Raw genomic sequence first — 23057 nt, 5'->3', positions numbered from 1 at the left:
AATTGGTTCACAAGAATCAGCTCTTCATTTTAAGAATGTAAGTAATCCCTTGCAAACACGAATATTACTGGACCAGCATGAACACATTTGGAATGGTATTAGCATTAGCAATATTGTTAATGTTACAGTTAAACTCGAAAAAAAAAATCATATAGTCTGTATTTCAAGATGTATGTTAAGTACATATAAATTCTAATTTGCATTTACATTACAAAATTGCGAAGAGATCCCGGAAGTTGGACTAACAAAACTGTTGTTCCTTAACTCGACTTTCCCTGAGACACTCGTCTCGGAAAAACACGTGTCCCATATTCATCAGTAATGAAAGCAAAACAAATAAATGAATTAAAAGCTGAACAGGAAATTGCGCTGGAAGTAAGTTATGAGCGAGCGCAAAACTCATTACTCATCTGTGCTCTGACAGAATGACAGCTAAAATTAAACCATTGCTAGCGAGTGCTGTGTCTTACTTAAAGCCATCCGTTTCCAACGTGTCATTTTACCCCTCAGGTTCTTGGAACAAACACATTGTTTTCATTTGATGTGTTTAATTTTTATTTTTTTGAGTGTTTAATGTGGTATTTTTTGTTTCGTTTCATTAGCATGCAGCTGCTATGGCGACGCTTCCATAATTATATGTTGTTGCTCTTCGAAACATATGGACATGTGACTTAGTGGGGAGTCATGCGGCTTTTTTTTTTTTTCAAAGCTGCCATCCACAAGGAGATTAATGAGCACGTTTTTGTGCGCCATCAGTCGTCCTAGGGCCGCCTCCCCTATCGGCGGCGCGTGATTTATGGACATTCACATGCACATGAGTGGGAAGCGGGAAGGGAAGTGTTGTTGTTTTTTCCTCATGTAGATTGAATTTTAAATGTTTTTAAATGTGTGACGAATGACCTCCCGATGTGGGCTTTTTATTCACAGTTCTCTTCCCTACTCCATGCATGTACACTGCGGTGCACATCACAATTCAGGAACCCGCTAAATTGCTGATGTTGCATTTTCTCTCCCGTTACAAACAAATGTCATTTGGCTTGGGATGCTGCTGAATCACAAACTGGTGTATATCACCAAGATGTTCCTTCTATGTTTTTTTTTTTTTTTTACTGCTCTGTTTGAACATGAGCTGATGTAAGTACTATATGTAAACAAAACAAGGAAACACTCCCTTATTTAAATAGCGAGTGAAGACACAAAACCGGCTCAGAAAATAAAAACAAGTTAACATAAAGACTAAAACCCCCAGCTCTTTGATTGCATGACTAAATATAGGAGGCCTACTGCACAGAACAAATCTGCATTAGAAATGACTGCAAGGCACACCTGCGCTACAAAGCGATGCGATACTGCAGCGCATTTCTCATTTATGGATTCATTTTGGGCTTGAGCTGGTGGAAAGTGCTGAACCAACGCTATGCTATGTGATATGTGTATTTATGATGTTGTATGGAGTGGATACTTTCCATATTGGAATGGAAAGCACACTGAAATGATTTTCTGTCTGTTTTATACTGCTGTTTTTTACTGTACTGTATTGTGAAATCTATTGATCATATGATCGATGTGTGGATGGATGGATCATATGATGGATCAAATGATCAATAGATCGGTTTATCGATCATATGCTAAAAGATCATATAATAGATAGATAGATAGATAGATAGATCACCATGGAAATCCCTAGAGGCACACCCGGTGTTGCTATTGACCTTTTTTTTTTCCTGTATAAAATATTTACCTTGGCTTTTTTCTCAGGGAGGCCTCATCGCCCTGCTACTACTCATTCTCCTTTTCACCCTGGTCTTGTACACCCGCCACCGCTGGTGCAAGCGCCGCAGGATCCCCCAGAAGAGCGCCAGCACTGAGGCCACCCACGAAATCCACTACATCCCCTCAGTATTGCTCGGACCCCAGGGCCGGGACAGCTATCGGGGCTCGCGGACCGCCCACCAGCACGGCGGCTCCGTCATTGGCGCGCCCATCCGAGAGACGCCCATCCTCGACGATTACGACTGCGACGACGACGACCCGGTGGGACGCTCCCTCAACTCCACCCCCAACCAGTTACACGACAAAGTGAGCGACGGAACCATCCGGGACGACTACGGAGTCGGAATTGGTTACGGGGGCCACACTGACATTAGGGAGGATGACCTCATGCAATCTTTTGATAAACGTGGTAAGTGCAAGACTATATTTTTTTTCTTTTTTAATCATCTTTTGCCACTAGTAATATTATTGGGGATCAACACTAATATATATATATTATTTTTTATTTTTTTTTTTTTGGTCCTTTTCGTGGGCGTGATTTGTACTTGAGTGGTGCCAGCTCCCAGATGGCCCAGCCTGAATGCTTAACTTTGGCTCTGATCAAGACCACCCCCGTTTACTGCTAGCACAGCATGTACTGCACACATTTGGTCATGCTGTTTAGCCCTGACGCCACACTAAAAACCTACTCACACTTAGGCCACATTAACTCCTAGTCGTATATACTTTTTTTTTTTTTTTTAATATAATCTTATAGAAGGTGGCGATAGTTGTGGTTTAATGTGTGGTTTGCTATTGCTGCTGTGTTTTTATTTAGGTTCCTGTCCCATTCAAAAGCGAAAAAAAAAAAAAAAAAAAAACAACATGACTGTAGGGTTCCCGAACATTTGCTTAGCCATAGCAACTTTTGCATTATTAGCATACAAAAAACAAGAAAAAAAAGACAAGAAAAAGAAATGACATTTTAAAAGTACCTTATGCTCTCTCATGAAGCAAAATCTAACTTCAACTAATGAATCAACTAATGAAAACTCACATGAAAAAACTCATCTTCAACAAGTGACAAAATGAGCTCCTCCAGAGATTGATCAAATGTGTAGATTTTACTGCTTAATTTTTATACCACAAATGCCCAAAATATGAAATATTTTATTGATTGATTTCCCATTCAAAAAACACATTCATTGTTTTTTTTCTTTTGTGCTGCAATTATGTCAAGTGAGCAATTCTTTTGTAGCTGTTGCTTCTTGACCACTAGCACGATTCAAACTGGCCGTTTATTTAAAGCAGAGGTGAAAATGTTTCACTGCAGTTTATAGCGTGTTTGTGTTTGTGGCATCTGTTGATATCCTGTTGAAACTGGGGCACTTCTCTCCATATTTGAACTTGAATAATTGAAGTGGTATGCTGACAGAGTTGGAGGGAGCCCAGGTTATTTTTGACATTCTGAATCATGCATTGGCGATGCTTTAGGAAATATCCTTTTTGTTCATGCGGTTATTTTGCGTAACCAATTTAGCATCATCAATTTTGATGTTTTTGGTTTCGAAAAATCCGATTCAATCATGTTTGCTTTGTATCAGTGTCACTAAATGAATTTTTTGTGAGCCAGGTGTTACCGGAAATGTTTTTAAATCATTCAATCCAAAGTACATATTTCTGTTTTTTTGTTTTGTTTGTTTGTCTCCGGATGTTCAATGCCAGATACGTATTTGAGTAATTGTTAACTTTAATACTTTAAGTAATCAATCACTTAAGGGGTGTATTACATTAGGTACTGAACTACAAAATATATCAATTACATCCGTACTTAATTCCCTATAGGAATTGGTTCCTTCAGTATTTGATTAACTAATGTATATTACTCTAGTAACTGATTACTGAAATCAATTAATTACTTGACTATGTGTTACCTTAAGTAAAACATTGCTTTAGTACTTAATTACTTAAAATGATTACTTTAATACTTCATTAATTTTTTTTAAACCCTCCTTTAGCCAAACACTTGAAATAGACAGATTAATTAATTAATTAATTAATTAGAATGATTCAATCAAGATTCAGAATTCTGTTAGATATTCACAATTTAATACTAATACTAATTAATTAATTAATTAATTAATGGGATTACATCTCACTACTCATAAAAAGACAGAAATAAAGAAAAAAACACATGCAAGTTTTTTGTTTTTTTTAATTAGTGTAATTAGACCATCATTATAGAGTTTGAGCTAGCCTTATTATGAATAAACTAATGAAAATATGTCTGTATGGAAGAAATTATGCATTTTAGTCACCTTTGACCATCATTGATGAAACTTCAATTTTTTTTAACTCATACTTCAACTCTACATAATGGGAGTATGAAATGCTTTAGAATAAAACACTTGACAAGTTTTCTAAGAGGATAGCTATCCAAAAGGCATTGTGTATTAATTTGCGAATTTCTAACAGAATTCTGAATCTTGATTGAATCATTCTATCAACAAGCTACTCCACAAGAATAAAACTCTTATAAGTTGATTAGCTGATCTTTTTTTCCCTCGTCATTATGATTCCAGCTCAAGGTGAATTGGCTATATGTATTATGGTACTCATTTTTTCACTTGAAGGTGTCAGCTTGGTAAGAATATTCAAATAAAATGAACAAAAATAGAAGACTAAACTTTTTTTGATGGTCATGTTTGCACCAAGCAGTACAAATGAGTATACAAAATTCTGATTTGTTTCAGTTGGTTTAAACTTTTCATATGCACATAGCCCGGTTCTTGGCATGTGTCTTTAGGTCTTCTCTCAATCGTGGCCTGGGTTATTCCAAAGGGTAAGACCAAGCTGGAGGTCTTTGAAACAAAGCTTCATTCTTTTAACATACCAGCTCATACCAGAAAATTTGGTTAACAGAGGAAACTAGCTTAATAAGAAAGATCAGCTGGGTCTTGCAGCAAGTGCAAACTTACATTAAAAAAAAATAAAAAAATCTGACAACACTGACCACAATGTCTAGAATTATGGTATACCTTTCCGCAAATTTAAGATGGTACGGATCAAACGATCTGCATGTGACTCCATGGCTTCATTGCATTAAGTTGCTTAAAGGGGCTAATTTGTGTGCAGGCTCCCACTTTTCTGACACATCTTAAATAGTATGTCTTGGATCCCTTATGCACAGTTTGGCATTTTCCAAGGGACGAAACACAAAGCATTTTAATTTGATGCCTCCGCTTCCCTATCTGCACTCTGCGTGAAGGGGGTGGCATTTGAGTAAGGGGGCAATTAACTTGTGTCCCAGCGGCTGATCTACACCACAAGGCAAGTCAGACGCTAGCTTTTAAATACCAGGCTGCCTTTTTTCAACTGTCATTCCTGCAATGTAAATTCGAATCCAATCATATTATTTTTAACAGATTCAGACAGTGGCTAAAGGGACTTTTTCTTTATTTGCTTTTTATTTCATTTCAACATTTTCAAATATTGTACACAGACTCTACCATGGGGTGATAGATTTGGGCGTTGGAGATGTTGGATTTCAGTAGTTAAAAATTGTTGTAACACTTACCACGGTCACACTTCCAGCATCCGCCCATCACCCATTTCGCACCCAGATTGCTCCTGCAAGCTGCCTCCCTACTAAACGGCAAAGTGTCTTCTACAATCACAATGATCACGTGCCCTGGAGTCACTGGGTTTAACTGTAGCAGTGGGATTCAATGCTTGTTATATAGCAAAGGTTTAGAGGCCTTTCAGCTCTGTGCAACTAGTGTTTATTCATGCAGCGATAATTAAAACATGTGCGATTATTATCTTCATTTTACCCCAATGTGGTTTTACACTTGAAAATTGTACTGCAGGAGACTGTGAAAACCATGGCACACTGGGGAAAAAAAAAAAACTTAAATGTACGTGGCTGGTAATAAAATTAATTGTACAGTCAAGTGGAGCTTCCAGAAGTTACTAGCATATCGTATTATCATACCATAAGGCGCAAATAAAAGCCTTTGATTTTCTCAAAATCAAATGTGCGTCCTAGTGTGCCTTGTCTATGCACTGACTCCCGAAATTGGTAAAAAAAAATATTGCGTGACTTTGGTAAGCCCTCCACTTGAGTGACTGACTGACACGGGAACATAAGGAAAGAAACACGTGTGTACGCTGGCTGGCAGCAATAAACCCATGAGACCATTATGTAAATTGTACAGCATGTAAACTGGCAGCGAAAAAACAATCAAAGAATTTTATGGATTACTTGCATTTTGCATGCTAGGAGCAATCATATATATTCCGTTTATTGCCACTCATATGTTTGAGCATGCACTTTTTAACACAATGCGCCCTATGCATGGGTTAGTACAAAACTAGACCCCATAATCGAATTACACACATTTTCCTTGCCATTTCCTTTATTTAGGATTCAGACTACTGTTTCGCTCATTTTGGAAATATTTCAGTTTCTCTATCATCACTTCTTTTCATGCTACAGTGTCTTCTGTGCATGACCATATATTTTAAATAAGTTTGCGGACAATAGCGCCAGATCAAAGCTTATCTTGTAGCATTGGGAATCGTGACTTTTCCCCTTCAATAATAGGCAAGGTATCTTCACGAAAGCCGACGTTAAGTAATGCTGACAATAAATGACATGGAGTCCCGCGTTTGTTTTATAATGTAAACACAGACAAAGCCTGGAGAGTTGTATAGAAGATGAATGCACGCGCAGCTCGATCACTTGCTTGTGCAGTGGCCTTTTAAATACAACACCCCCCTTTGTGCCCACTTCACACAAGAGCTCACATTTCCCTGCAGAATTCAAGAACTGCTGCATTTCCTTCCTGTCTGTCCTGAGGGCCAAATTGGGAAAGATAAAACAAGTTCATTGAGTGGGCAACTGGAAAAAAAAAAAGGAGTTTAAGATTTTTATTGTACCAGAAAGCTGCACAAATTGTGTTAATTTATTTCTTATTGTCTGCAAAATCAGCACACTTAAAAGAACTCAGGCCAACACGTAATCAAATATATTGGCAGTATGAAAAATGAGCTTGTAAAGTGGAAATACTCGGATCGAAATTTTCATCTTTAAACAGTGGCTCATAAAAAAAAGAAAAAAAAAAAGCCTATCTTTCTTTCTTGCTGGGCGCTCCTGTTTGAAAACCAACTGTATGAGTTTCATCAATTTTTCGTACCACATTGTGTTCTCTAGAAGCTGTGACGGAGAACATAATGAACAAACCTCCTCATGCACAGTGGAGCATCTGATGCGGTCATTTGGAGGAGGAAGGACGGGAATAATTTAAGGGTCGATCAAGGGCGAGTTGACAGGAAGTCCAAGTATTGTGCTGAGAAATGAAGACTTTACAGTAATCCGATCTAACATCAAATGTACGTTGTTCAGGACGAACAAAAATACAAAAATAAAAAATCCCTTCCAGGACAAATGGGTTTACCACAGATCAATGTAATGTATGCAAGCTGACTGCAAGATCCTTTATCTTGTCTTAAAAAGTATCTTTTACTGAACACAAAAGAGCCATGCATTTTAAAGATTACAGTTTGGAAATGATTCAGGAATGTCAATTGTTCATGTATGTATTTATTTTTTATTGAATATTAAATGGCAGGAACACATATTGCACATACTGACACTGTTAAGCACATTTTTGTTAACAGTTAATAAACTAGCTCGGTCAGGGATAAAGTTGAAATGTAGCGTCCAATCGTTCAAAACGCTTTTTATGTTTCAGTGAGACCTGGTCAATCCATCATCCGAAAATCTATACAGCATGGCACAGCTGCAAACCTCCAAACAAATGGCCACCACACAAACTGGCAGGCTGGGCATGGAGAGTATTGATCACAGAAGCGTACAAAAGGCCCATGATAACGCTGGAGAAACTCTGAGATCCACAGCTCATTTGGGAGAATCTGGCCACAGGGCAAGTATTAGTCTCACAGTCCACAAATTCAAACTTTATGTCAGGGGAGGGAGTCAAAAAGCAAGCCGTTGGCGGGGGGAGAAGGCAAAGATTCCATTTGAGGAAGCCCCCGTCATATATATACATATATATATATATATATATATATATATATATATATATATATATATATATATATATATATATAAATATATATATATATAAATATATAAATATATATATATGCTCACTCAAATTGGCGATTCGAAACTAACACAGAATAACAATTTGTCATCTTTTTGTTACTTCACTGTAGGCAAAGTTGGATGCTAAACGATAGAATCCCTCCTTTGTAAGCCTAACACTATGCTAGCTCGCATGACAGGCGCAACCTATGTGGATTATGGTTTCAAAGTTTACTTCAAGCCATACAACACCGCGGATTCTGAAAATATTAATTAAATTAAATGACGTCTGCCAATTTTGCTTGCTATTTTGCTTGACATTTGGAAATTCAAATGTTTTAACTCTGGAACTGGCAATGAGACACACAGCTAAATATATTCTGTAATCAAGAATGATATGGCACAGGTGTGTGAAAATGCAATCAGGGACAGGTCAACCTTGGACAGGAGGAGAGGGAGGACACACACACACACACACACACACACACCCACACAGACACACGCATAGACGTGATCTATTTATGTTAATATCATTTAAAACAAATGGTCAGTGCAGGCAGGGGTAAACGATCAACAGCCCAGCTGCTGCATTCAAAGTATTTAAATATTACTTACATTTTTCGCTAGCGTGTAAATACTGCATTCGCTCACCATCGTTTTTCAAAATAAAAGATGCCCTGTGGATGAATCATGAATGTTAGTTCCTTGCAACCTGCTATTGGTCAACATGTGATTCCAGGGAGACTGATGTTGCCTCGCAGTGTATTAAATTAACTTAATTGTCTCTGGGTGTGATGAATCATCTTGGGTTTGCGATGAATTGGCACCGTATTGTAATTATATTTGCATAATGTCTCCTCGCTCCATTTCCGCTGCAACCTGCTCTGAGAAGTTCCCCACTAACAACATTTCTTGTTGACTTTGGAATCTTTCAAATGCCCACCAAGTCATATTTCAGTGTTTCCCCCCCCGGGCAATGTTATTTTATAGAGCTCAGAGGACCATGGAGCAATTAATTCACAAACAATAAAAAACCTCTAATGGTTTTACATGGATTGGAAATTATGCATACAAAGGCTGAAGAGAAAGTGTTGTTGACTACTGTTGGCTCGTAGAAATTCCACTCGTGTTTTTTTTTTTCTCTAAAGAGAGAGGGAAAAAAATTAACCACTAACAGTACGGTTGAATGTCTTTTCTCTCACTATACATACATTCTAATGGGAGGATTTTTAAATAATATTAAGCAAAGTTATTTTATATGAAAAACATATTTTTGCGAGAGTTATCACGCTTTGTCTTATTTTCCACAATTCTTCGACATGCTTTTAGCATATTCATTCCACGTTATTTCATCAAATGCCTTTGAAATAACCGTCTCATAATTTTCTCTGAAGAATCTTATGAAAATTCAAAATTAAATGAATAGTACTCAACTGTCAATAGTTTTCGTCGAAAAAATCATTGAATGAAAAGGTAGTTGAAGGTTTTTAGCATTGTATGTATCACAGTGTCTCTGTATTGAAAATACGGCTCTAAAATATATAATTTTGATATCTTTGTTTGGTAGACATTTTTCTAGATCTGGAAAAGGTTTTATTTTTAAACAAAATATATAAAACAACATTTGTTATCATAACAAACATTAATGATGCACAATAATATAACAAAAATTCAAATCAATACTTTAATCATATGCATTGAATCAATCATTCCATTACTACTGTATGCATATCACATGAAACGCTTTGTAAAAGTAGCATAAACATGTGAGCCGCGGTAGTTAGCTGCATTAGCTAACTTAGAGCGCTACTGAAGCCGACTAACTAGGAAGTGGACGTGATTGGCTGCGGCAGCAAAAGACTGAGTCACATTGAGAGGAGGTAGACAATGTGGGAGGGGACAAAATAAAAAGTATTTTCTATTTTTGGGCAGGACGGGGGTGATTTGGACGGTTTTAAATAAACATGACTTCAAAATCGCATTATATTGCAATTACAGTTATCGACCCCTGTCTAATAGGCATTTTTGCTTAAGACTAAATCACTCTACATTCAGGTAGGGATGTCATTAAATAAGGATATTTTTCCCCAAAATAATCAGCAACAGGGGTTATAATGTGACCCAAAGATCATGAATTACATTGGACTACGTATCTTTTCAACCCTCAACAATTCTTGAATGAGCGGGGCTTTGTCATCAATAAGCATAGGTGCGCTAAACATTGCGGAGTGACCATGTTATTTTCTCCTGGAATGCTAGTCTCCACCCAACACACCATCATCGCCAGAACTGTGAGACTGTCTACATGCTGTTGTTTGGGCTGCATACGGATTTCAAATGAGCTCAGCGGTGTTAAGTCCGCACATACTCGACATCTAGTCACGGGTCTGCGCTCAACATACTGCAGACGTCTGCATATATATGAGAGCGGCACGTGTCCATTTGATCCCCTTAACTTTTCAAAAAGCACTGCGCCACTTAAAAAGGCCATCAAAATTGCATGCCGATTTAGTCCAAGACTGAACATTTGTGCTTTATGCTTGGCTTCTTTCCCTTCATCCATTGGCATCAGCAGAAAACCTCCCTGCAGACCAAGATGGACTTTCACTTGTTAATTGATTAACTTTATTAGCCCAGAGGGGCTCTGCTTAGACATTGGCGTAATGTGACATTAAGCACATGCATAGTTAAGTTCAAGCTTAAGGCAATTTTGAAAAAGCCATATTGACTTCATATATATTTACATAAAGACCATGTGCTCATATCAGTTTTGTAGCAAATTGTAAATATCGATAAATGAATACAGTACATATATGGTAGACATGCCACACTAAATGTTGCCTGAAAATAATTCATACTTGATTTGTTTCTTTAGTTTTGTAAGTACCGCACGTAAAAATGCAGGTTTATCCTGATTGTCGTGCAGGCACAAGGCTTGTTGAATCTCTTTGCCAATTTGGCACAACTCTCTGTGTTGTGCTGGGCGTTCCACCGTAGCGAGGTTGCAACCTTGAATATATGCCTTGCATAATGAATATTTCACGGCAGAAAGCCGGTATAAAGTTACTACATTGTGGCACATCTGGTCTACCATGATTTGGTTTAATGTCAGCCTCAATGAAATTTGAAACTATTTTCATGTGTCATATTTCTTTCATAAATATGACAACGATAGGCAAATCAATTGTGAAAGGCAATCCATTAAATGTCTTATTTTATAGTTTCTAAATTTCCTCCCTGGAAGTGCAAGGTTGTAATGCATAAAATACATGAGGTCCATGGGCATAATTAATCTGTCATAGGTTTTCACCTGCTCATCCAGTATTTAATGACTCCACTGGTTTAAGAAGAGCAGTGACCATGATCCGGTTCCGCACAATTGCTTTGTATTTTTCCACATGTGAGGTCTAAGTGTGGCACTTTTCAATAAAATCAGAGGAGACATTTAAATTAATTTGGAAAGTGCAATGTACACATCCACAACTGGGAAAACTGCCCTTTAGAAAAAAAAAAAATCACCTGTTTGCATGCATCTTTGCATGTTATGTGACTAATTTATTTGAGTGGCACATTCCCTACCTTTACCACCACAAAATTCATGACAAATACAATAAACCAAACCCATAAATACAAACAAACAAGGGAGGGAAAACTCCTGCATGATTAGCTTGGCCTGTCAGAATAATTTCAAGCGTTAGCTCCTCTGGAGGGTCGTTCCGCATCAGCCTTTATCGTACTCAGAGTCTAATGAGCTAAGAGAATTTGTGTTTATCACTTTGAAGATTCCGCCTGTCTGGAGCAGGTCAGCGTTTGGTTCTATCTCTTTGGCGTGAATTAAGTGTCAAGGGATGCATCCATATATCATTGTGGCCCCGTGGCGAGAGAAGCGAGCTATAGATAGCAAGGGATCTATGTGACATAAACAGCCGCAAGACCCTTAAGACATCCTAGTGGAGTCATGAGCTGACACAGAGAGGTAGTGGCCAAGGAATGACAAAGATGAGAGCTGATGTGTTTAAATCTCTCTTGGGATATACAAATGTGGGCAAAATTATCGATGCCGCTCTAACAAAAGGAATAGTAATAAAGGAAGGAAGAATAATAGTATTCATAAATGTAAATACGGATGTTCTGATCATGTCTTTTGCACCGTAGTCAAAGTTTAAAGTGCCTGATTTTGAGAATTAATTCCAAGTACCAATCCAGTTTCACAACTATATATTTTATGTTAGAACCTTTTTTGGTTTTGTGTTTTTTCTTCCCCCAACAAAATTATCCCACCGTGACATCTTTTTTATTTGTAGAGCAGTGGTTGAAACAACATAAAAAACATGTAAATCTTTTTTTTTTTTTTTTTTTGGGTTGAGACATCAGCTTTTGAAATGGTGTCCTAAATTGGTTCAATTTCACGTTACAATATTCCCATGTTGCAGTCCTTCTCATTGTTATATCATGCTAGCTTCGTGTTAGCTTTACGCAACAATGACCAGAACAGTCCAGGCTATGCTAGCTATCACTATGTCTGATCATGTTGTAATGTTGTATAAAATGTACATATATTGATATACATACAGTGATTTCTTCTGGCAATATTTGAATGCTTCTGATCATCTGAGTATTACATGTTTGGGCCCCATCCCTAAATATATATTTAATGGAAAATAGTCCATGAAAAAAACACACACACACACATTTTGACAATGTATATTTATTATGTGACGTTCGCAGGCTGAGCTCTTAGCTACTGTGATATCATTTTCAGTCGACAGTAAGTCGGAGTACAAGGCAAAATGGCTTCCCTCTTAAAGACATATTCCACAAATACAATATTAATACGAAAACAGGGGGTGCATATCCCGCCTATTCATTTGTGTCCGCTGTAGTGCACATTTGTTTTTGATATGTTTTGACTCATTTGAGCTACCCTACTAAGTCCTTGTGTGCTCAGTTGAGGACATCCTGGGCTTTCCAATGATATCTCATATGTTTGGGTGCAACACAATGAATTATGCTGTCTTGCTGAGACACACGAGTTGGACACAAATGAATATGCAGGGTCTCAAGAGGATCATGTAAAGCTGTTGTTTTTTTTGACTGCCCCTTTAAAAAGTATTTCTGAAAATCACTTGCAAAGAAGTGCCCTTGTGCGTAACAATGACCATGGTCATTTTATCGCTCTTGCAATTGACGCTAGCCATGTCTTAATTGGATGTTCAGAACTATAGCAGGATAAATTGATGCTTCGGTCTGCAGTGTGCACTTTTCTGCAGTACTTGATTTTCTTGCAGCCCTCAGACAGGGGGGAAATTATTCTCCTTTAAGAGGCCAGCTGCTAAATGTGAGAAGTAAATATAGAAGACCCCGCTTTGTTCAGTTGAAGAGCTTAGCTTGTACAGCAGCTATCTGGATTCCATTTTCTCCAGAGCTGCTTGTCCTTAATAATCATTAAATGCTAGACATTGTTGGAAAACCTTGCCTCTTTCTTAAGCTGGTTGCTTGGATAAACTGAATTTGTGTTAGAGAGCTTTTGTAAAAAAATAAACACAAATTCCTGGCCATGTCAAGGTGAATAAAGCAAAATCGGACCCTGATGCTACCTCAATTTGTCAACTAGATGTTTTAAAGGACACCAAATGCTTTCTATCTTTCAATGCAGAGAACAGTGCCTTTACAGCTCCTCAAAGTACTGTTTGAAAGCAGCATTTCTCCGACGTGTGATGTGTGAGCAGTCATCATTGTGAAAGTTGCCTCGGGAGTGGCGGGGCGAGCTGTCTGCCCATAAAAGAGGAGGAAGAGAGTGCCGGCATGGCTATAGACCATCCTCTCCATCATCTTCCTTCTTTTCCCCAGTGGCACCAAAAAGCATTGGGATGCCTTGGAGCATGTCGCTTTCCGGTTTACAACCCATAAAAATATTAGACGTAGAGGTCAGCGAGAGAATTCCAGACATGAGTATTGCTTTGTTGTACGGCATGATTGGGACTGGGCTGTCTGCAGTCCTTTCTTTGAATTCTTTCTTTGACAGTGAGCAATTTGAAGCAAACACATTCTATTTTTTTTCAAATTCTTTATTCTAGCCACAGCTCATGGGAGTTCTATATATGCTTTGCCTTCCTGGGTTGCTATGCTATTTTATGCAGTGTGGTAGGGCCCTTTTTTTTTCCCCAAGCATTTTTGTTTTCCTTTTTGTAATTTATTCTTACAATGGTATCTGCTAGCATTTCTTTTTGATTTCCTTAATGCCAATTCATAGTTATAAAAAAAAAACACTCAATTGAACCAACTTCTCTTTGTGCAGGATCAATCCCTCAATCATTCAATCAATCAAATTTTATTTGTATAACCCTGAATCACCAGTCACAAAGAGCTTCACAAGTCAAAAGAGGTCATGTCGAGACTTTTGAAGTCAGAGACATCTCTTCGTGATAGATACACAACAGCATCGCCTGCTGAAAGCTTCCAGAAGGGGATGGAAAAACTCAAAAACCCCAATTTTGGGAAAATCTGAAACCTTCAGAAGGGACCTCAGGTGGGAGGAGCCCCCTTCCAGGCAAACAGGTTGAAGTGGATGCTGTGTGTACCAAATATAGACAGGATCCATATAAATCCCTGTAAGGATTTTTTTTTTATCATTTAAGAGTTAAAGGTACAGTTTTAGGTTGTGGTCTAAGCTTCTCGTTTTGCGAGTTATGGACTAGGTTAGGCAGAGGTTAGGGGTTCAGAGTGTACGGGTTGACCATTTTCCTACAGTATATATGCCATTCACCTAACACCCAGCCAATTAATTTGTGTCCAACTCATTTCAGTTAATGTACTAAATCCCAGTGTGCTCAGAAAAGGACATCTTGACCTCTCCAATGATGCCTATGTGTTTGTAGTTCATATGTTAGAAATGTGTCATTTTACGTTGAAATATATCAAGATTTTTGACCCATATTTTATTCAAAAGGGATTTCAGAAAGAATGGCACATTTATATCACTTAATATTTTATTTAGATGTACAGAATGTTTGCAAAAAAATTGCAGTATACCCTCTAAACGTAACAATTCGCAATCCCATTGATGAGAACCTATTTGAATCTTGCACTTTATACAGTAAAACAAACTATTCATTCATTTATTTAGACACCTGTGTTTTTTGCTTTTACTAAAAATGAATCTCGCTCCAAATATCAGTTACTGCCCTCCTTGACTGCTAATACTCAGTATTGGTGCTGGTTTTGAAATAAACATATCCGTCTGTCTCTAGTTAGGATGTAGGATTTGGAATGGCGGCTCCGATTTCTAATTTTCCTTGTTGGCATATTATTGTGATTATCATTTAATGAGCTTATACAGCAACTATAAATTTCAAAGTACCAATCAGGACAACTGTAGGTTATATTTTTTTAATTTTTGTTTTTAAAAAGATTATTCATTTATTGATAGAATTAGTTGGAAGGTTTGAGTGTCAGGACCAGTTATGGGTGACTGATAGAAGTTAGGGTTCAGGCCAATTCTCTCCAACAGATGTGGTCAAAACGCTACAGGACTCACTAACTCGATAGTGGATTATAAATAATTCAAATCTCCACATATATTTTGCAAGACTGACTGAATTTCCGTGCTTGTGCCAACACTTGCGCTGTCTCATCTTGACACCGCTTGGCCCTAATCTCTTGTCTCTCGTCTCTCATAGACACTCCCCATTCATCATGCATCCTTTGTCTTCCCAACAGTTTTGTCTTTGTCTTTGCACCTGTCTCACAGCTTAGCCCGTTTTCATGTCGTTGTCACAACTGTGGAAGCGGCGGCGTCAACGCTTCCTCGGATTGCTATACTCGACTTCTCTTTTTGGAACAATGACATGTTGGATAAATCACCTAGGGAATCAAACGCTTTAGCTTGAAAGCCCCGCATTTCATCCTTATTGATTGGCTACACCATCATTTGCTCTCCAAGGCGTGAAGGGGAAGACAAAAACAAGGCAACGCTGATGCAACTTGATTGCTTTGCTTGAGCTACAGTACGTTTGCATGCCAGAAAGCCAGGCAATACTAAAAGAAGAAATTTGTGAGGATGTAATTTCTCAGGTTCGTCTTTCCCCCCACCCTGCAGATTTTTTTTTTCCCCCAAATTAAAACAGCAGGAGCCCAATGATCTTCAGAAACCTTCTTCGTCATTTCCCTTGTGGCTGCATCTGCTTGCGTGAATACAAATGGTGCGCATCTGCCAGTCAAAATGAATAAGAACAAGACAAGTATGCATGTGGAAAAGAGTTGCCATTAAAATGGCATTCAGGCATAAATGACACGCCGACATTTACTTTGATGTTCTCCGGCTTTAAGTGAGCTTTTCATATGTGAGAGTAAAAAAAATCATGTTTTTCTTTGTGACTTCGAGGGTAGTGATGCAGGGTTACCCAAAATTTCCAATCATCTTCCTTTTTTCTGTTTGTTTCAGGTGTCATTTAGACAGGTGATTCGCGGTTTTATATGAACATGGCTCCTCGTCCATGGCTCACAATGGACACTGAATATGCGGAGCCTGATAAAGTCTTTGAAAAACCTGGTGCAGCGATCCATTTGCTGAAGTGCCGATTGTCATTAGGGTCATGTCAGGGTCACGTCATCTGGAGCTTGTCACAGGCGGGAGAGGGTCACAGGCTTTATGAGTAAACTATAAACACGATTATAGCCAAATCTAAATTGATGATTCATGGGGAAAAGAATGAATGATGTGCAAAATCTAAATAAAAATCCATCTAATTACTGACGACTAATCACTTATCGTATCAAACCCAAATTTTGACATTACCTGACCTTAACCCGAATATTTTCTGCATTAATGGAGGAGTTAAACTCATTTCACGGGCTATAAACTGCACTGGTATTTAAGTCACAGCAGTAAATTTTGAGCAAAAAACAATTTTTGTCACGTATAAGCCGCATTGGACTATAAGTCGCAGGTCATAACATCAGATATTTACGTAAAAAGATGTTATATGGAAGTTCTTTTTTTTTATAGTTATTTTTAAAAAAATGTAATTGCCTGCCAACAGCAACATCCTCTCTTTAACATACTCAACATGCCTGCATATTTAGCACCAACATATTTATGCAAAAATGGATGGATTATTTTCAACATAACGTCGACAGAAAACTGCAGAGTTAAATAGCTGTTCAAACTCTAAATCAATTCTTCGATAGCATCTTCTTTCTCCCAATGTTTAATTGCTAGATTATTTTAGTGAACATATAAACACATTGCAGATAATTCATACATATAATCATAAATATTTAAATTCACACATACCTTACTTCTAATTTCAATGTAGACATACTTTTTAATATTTTTAATGTTTTAGTTTTTAAAACTCAACAGATACACACATTTGTTTGACTGGTGGATTATCTCCTGGTTGCTAGGGAAAAAAACAAAAAACAAAACAGCAAAAAAACAGATAATCCGCATTGGACTATAAGCGGCAGGGCTCAAATCATGAGGAAAAAATCACGATTTATAGTCCGAAAAATTATTATTATTATCCAAAGTTGTAGGCACTCAGACTGTCAATGTGTGACTATGATCGTCTTTTTTCTTAAGCGCATTGGTGTTGTCTGAAGCGTATGTATTATATTATAAGAGCAATCCTTGCAGCAAATTGTTGTTCAAACATGCCATGTAAAACAAGTTTTCACAGATTTTTGGCTAAGGCTTGATTAATTTTAACAGCGGAGAACATGTAAAATTACGGGTAGAATTTACGAGACAGCTCTTGCTCCTTCTAATATCTACCTGCAGACGAGTGGGTTTGGAGCAGTCATCCAGATTGGAGCCACACTGTTTACTACTTCATCATGCCCGAGGGGCCCTGGGTTTGGTGGGAGGACTTCCGATTGTTACTTTGTCTCGCTGACATTCGGCGGAGTGGAAATATTCCTTTCCGAGTCGGAGAGAAATAAGGGTCAAGTACTATTAATGGAAAGCGAGAGAGAAAGAGAGACAAAGAGACACGGGCAAAGGTTTGAGTTTCTGTAGGCAGCAATTCCCTTCGGCTGCATTAGCGATTCGGTGGAATCATTCTCAGAGTCTTGTTCATTATGTTCTTTCGTGGGGCAGCTTGTTCGTGGGTCTTTTTCTTTTATCAAATCGAGTAACACTTCCAGGAGCTGTGGCTGCTTTTTCTCTAACTATGAAAGCATGGATTTATGGTGTAAAAGTAATAACACTTGATTCTTTGCACTAGCGTTCTTTCAGACCCCTGCTATTTTTTTAAGAGGTGAATACTAGTATAAGGCAGCAAATACCGAAGATTCAAGTACATAATTGAATACAATGGCAAAGGCAGCATTTAACGGATATTAATATTGCCATGAAGGTGATTTTCGTGCACTCTGCTGGGAGGAAGAACCATGGAAACCATATCCGTCAGTCACTGACATGTAGGCTGGAAATTGGCTCCAGCCCCCCTGAAACCCTGCACAGGATAAGCATTATTGATGATTGATGGGTGGATATGGGTAGATGGATGAATGCACAGATGCTGCTTGAATGGTGTTGCGGCAACAAACCGTAGCATCAGGAGAACAAAGGAAACTGATATGATAGGGTCGAAGTAAATATGGCCAACATTCTGGTTGTTAAATTTAATAAATATTGTATATTAAACAATATTATGTATGAATAATAAATGTACAAAAAGTGAAAGTTGGTCCCATCGGTAGCTGTTTTGGTATAAAGAACAATGTATTGACTAAACAGTAATATAGTACACATTATATTAGGGAAAATAACAGTCCTCAAAAGTTTTTAAGGATCAGGAAATAATCAAAAAGCCTTCAATTTTGTCAAATGCTGACATTGTGCCTTATAAACCAATGCGTCTTAAACATTGGGTGAGTTTTCATTTTTAGGTTTGAAAAAATAAAATAAATTATTGCAAATTATTCAAATTTTACCTCTCCATTCCAGATGTATTTTTTACAATTAAAATTTTTGTAACACCCTGTTTGAAAATTTGATATACTAAATATGCTCCTAATTTTGAAGCAATTTATAAGGAGACAAGGCGCAAAACAGCAAGCACAATTTTTATAAAATAAATCTAGAAAGCCTTTTCCAATCTACAGAACAACATATTTATAGTTTTTGGTTGCAATTGATGAACAAGTTTAAGTTTCATATTAAATCATAATTACTATTTTGTTTTATACTCTTGATTTGTCTTGGCATTTATCCAAACAGTCTTTTAGTGTAATCAAGATGTATTTTTTTTCCCCATTCTTCAGATAGTACTTAAAAAATAAAATAAAACAGCTCTTTATTCATTTTGGGGGTCAACGAAGTTGTGAGACACTGCTTTATAAAGCCTGACTGACTTCTCTGATAATTTTGTTTAGAGTCTCTTTAGCCCAGTTCCATCTAGTGGATGCATAAGGAAAACACAGCCACTACTGTAGCTTCTATTCTATGCACGTTATAATGCAGTGCTCCCAATAAATGAAAGCAGTTTCAAGATAGGCCATTTATTATCTTATAATCCAGTTAGGATATATAATGCGGAAAATACGGTATTCAAATTGAAAACCGTAAAACACTTTGTAAACCACTTTATGTATTTTATCTACAAATAAAGCGGCCCATTCGTTCATTGTAGCTTATTTCTATCCATGGATCTGGATATGAAAGATTAATCTATAAAAAAAAAAAAAAAAATCAGCTTGAATTTTGTCAACAACATAAAGGAAGTCGTGTAAACACTTTAGATGTTCTGGAATGCATTGAGGGATGTACTGAGTAACAGATTGCATCAAAAGGCGTTTTTGAACCTTACACATTTCCCACTCATGCTTTGCGGTATACAAGCTGCCAAATGTAGTGACCTTCATTTCGCCTGCATCTATTAGCGAGGAAACTTCAGTTTGCTAGCAGCCTCCCATGTTTTATTTTTATTTATTTATTTGTTCAGGTCAAACGTTTTCCCATAGGGCGACATGGGTTTCAACACAGCCTTCATATACACTAAGTAAAAATGATGACTGTCTTGAGAGAGACACTCTCTTGGCAGCAATAGGCTTTTTGAATCTGAGGCGCTTTGATGAGTGGAAATCCCTTGGATTCTTGGATTCTATATTTGGACCAGAAACTACAAGCAAAAGTTCCCGTGTCCTTTGTTACCAAGTGCTCCTCTGTGCCACATGGCTAACCCTTACTTGTAACCCAGGTAGTGCTATACACGCACTTCAGTTTACAACACCGCCAGAAGCAGAAAAATAAAAAAATAAACAACACCACACACACACACACACACACACACAAACAGGCTGTAACATTTTCAGTTTTTTTCTTGTGTTCTCTTTTTGCCATTAAGCTTGGGAAAGAAACATGTCTCCCCATGGAGTGAACGCAGGAAGACAGTTTTTCTCCAGCAATGAACAGTGGTACATTACACCAAAGGAAGTTGGAATTCATGTTATATTCTTTCATATTTATATTTTTTTTTTTTAGTTGGGGGAGGGTTTTTGGGGTCCCTGCAAGTTTTAAGATCAGAATTGATTGCTAATTGTCAGCAAAGTGAGTTATTGTCAAGTATAAAACTAGCTTTGCTTGGTCTGAGATTCTTGTTTGACTTTTAAGCGTGTTTTTTACCCAAGTTGTTTGACTTTTGACCTGTTGAAATTCTGAAGGTCTCTTCTGCTTAGTCAGCTTATCCAAACTGTTATTTTTTGTACTGCTCTGTACCAGATCCACAATTTTGTTCTGAAAATGAATGATCTTAATTCACCATCAGATTTAGTAAACCCATATTTTCGTCGTAGATTATTTGTTTCCTTGTGCATCTAGAAAAGCTTTTAAAATTTTCACTGCTATTTATCGTACTTATTGTTCAACTTTTTGCCATTTTGCCACACTGCCATTAATTTATTTTAAATAGCCTGGCTAACAAGTTTAAATGTAAATTTTAGTGATTCAATTTTTTCTCTTTTGTTAACAGTCCACTGGAAAATGCATGCCGGGCCACAAAGTATCCCAGCGCCGTAATTTGGACAATTATGCGCTTATTAATAATGGAATGCATATGCAAATGTAGTAGGAGTATTTAACTTGACATAATGGGTTTGTATCTGCTTAACTGAAAAAATGATGGTAGTAAACCACGTGTCATGAAACATTCCAAATGTCAAACTCTGTAAAAAGTTTGTAATCATTTTGATGACATGAAAGTCTCCTAATATGGAACCAATAATTTTAGTTGAGTGTCATGGTGGGACGTTTGACCCACTTTACCTCCCTCTTACCTTTGCCTTTGCCTTCTTATTTGAACACTTGATTGTGATCCAAATGACACCAGCAGTATTCCTGGAGAGGACCCCCCTTTGTCAGATGCAAAGATCAAAAACTGTTGATGATAGCTGAGGGGGGTCGGCAAAGTGTTGATGAGTGATGTTGTTTTGAATGCGCAACACCCAGCACACAATATAAATTAGACTAATTTGTTTTTGTCACTAAGTATTTAAAAAAAAATCACATGCAAAAATAGATGTGCAGACACTCCTTGAAGTCATTTAAAGCAGCATTCCATTCAGCTATAAAACTTCTAAGGTTTTTGTGGCTTGTTTTTGTCAAATAAAACTTGACCCTAATCCACCCAACTGATTAATATTTACATCAATTTTTTGGGGGCGGGGACCTGCAATTTGCCTATTTTGTAGAGGGCATATTTTCTCATGCAAATGAGACAGTCCCATCGTGTCCCGTTGGACTGTTGGGCCGACGCTGAGTCTGGCTATCGCTACTAAAGCAGAGATAACTACCAGATGGCTACTTGAGCCATGGTACTCGTTAAGCATGAGCATGTCTGCACTATAAAAACGAAACAACTCCCAAAATGTAGTTTAACCATTTCCCAGTCCATCACTGATCACCAGGCTTAGCAATGTGCTGTCAATATTATGTACAGTGTACGTAGGGTTAACATTTATTACATCATTGTTTTAATCTGTATTCAATTATGTGTTTTACTTCCAGAAAAATAAACAATACAGTAAAAAAAAAAAAAAAAAAAACGTATTTTTTGAAAATATGTTCAGAAAAAGTACTACATGAAAATATTTAGTTTATAGTTAAGAAGTTGAATTAACATTTTTGGGGCCTCAAACCGTTGATGAAAGGTGACTATTATTTGGGTGAAAAACTGTTTCCCACATGGCCCAGTGGCCTTGAAGTAAGGAGCCCAAAATGGTCATTTTCTTTCAGAGCCATATTTGGAGGGGTACTGTACCCCCACAAAAAGCCTGACTGCTTTGACAGTCTCTAAATTTTTGACCCAATTTGATTTAATTCGGACCAAACTGTTTTAGAGTAAATGTCGGGGAGAGTGCGCTTGTACTAGAGGCTAAATGCAGATCTGCATCCAGTTAGTGCGGGTTGCAAGTTGACATAGTCAATGTCGACTCGACTGTCATCAACTTTGTATCGACAACTAAGTTTTCAACTCTCAGAGTTGACTTTTTTCCAGACGAAATGGAGCAGAGGCAAACTGGTATCTCAGCTCATGCCAAACAGATTGATGGGCCGTGCTCGATAAAATGAACAGGTGTGCTGCAAATGGTCTGTGTCATCCCCATACCCACTTGCTCATGATTTCTTTCTTGTGAGAGCAGGGTCATTTTTTTAACACTTTATTTACACTTGATTCCTGCTATTTGCAGAAAATATATTTGCAGTAGAAATATTTTACTTAGGGTGCATAAATGGTTGTTTGTCCCTGTGTTCAGGGTTTCCTCCGCCTAATGCTAGAAGTCAGATGGGATAGGCACCAGCAAGCCCGTGACCCTTGTGAGAATAGGTGGCTGTAGAAGATGGATGGATATTTAACTGAATCTGTACTTTTTTATTCCTTTTTCCCTCCACCATCAGTCTCTAAAAATCCATATCGGTCAGGCCCTACTTTTAGACCATCTGTCCTAGTCTTCAGATGAAAAATATTTTATCATCAGAGCTACTTCAGAACTTTGCTGCCAGAAAGCAGCAAGATAGCTCACACTGCACTGATTATAAAATTTTGGGGAATGATTTAAAGAGTCTTTTAGTGGTTGTTCTTTAAAGCTCTTAGTCCAGATCAGTGTGTTATCGATTTCGAAAGTTTGAAGAAAAAAATCACAAAATTTTGAATGTTCCTACTGTGCTTGGAACTATTTTAATAAGTAT

General features: G+C 37.6%; 1 protein-coding gene across 3 annotated transcripts in view; it reads left to right on the top strand.

The window, feature by feature from the left end:
• astn2 (astrotactin 2) overlaps positions 1–23057 on the top strand; it is a 217083-nt gene that overhangs the window by 61822 nt on the left and 132204 nt on the right. For all 3 annotated transcript variants that reach the window (XM_088435029.1, XM_088435030.1, XM_088435027.1), the window contains exon 3: positions 1759–2182. In XM_088435029.1, coding sequence (XP_088291155.1) covers positions 1759–2182 — 424 coding nt within the window. The remainder of the gene's footprint in view (positions 1–1758; positions 2183–23057) is intronic.

This window comes from Hippichthys cyanospilos, chromosome 15, assembly GCF_059441005.1.
Source record: "Hippichthys cyanospilos isolate Australia breed blue-spotted pipefish chromosome 15, RoL_Hcya_1.0, whole genome shotgun sequence".
In the NCBI taxonomy this organism is placed as follows: Eukaryota; Metazoa; Chordata; class Actinopteri; order Syngnathiformes; family Syngnathidae; genus Hippichthys; species Hippichthys cyanospilos.
Note: the sequence above shows the minus strand (reverse complement) of the source record. Positions and strands in the feature narration are given on the sequence as shown.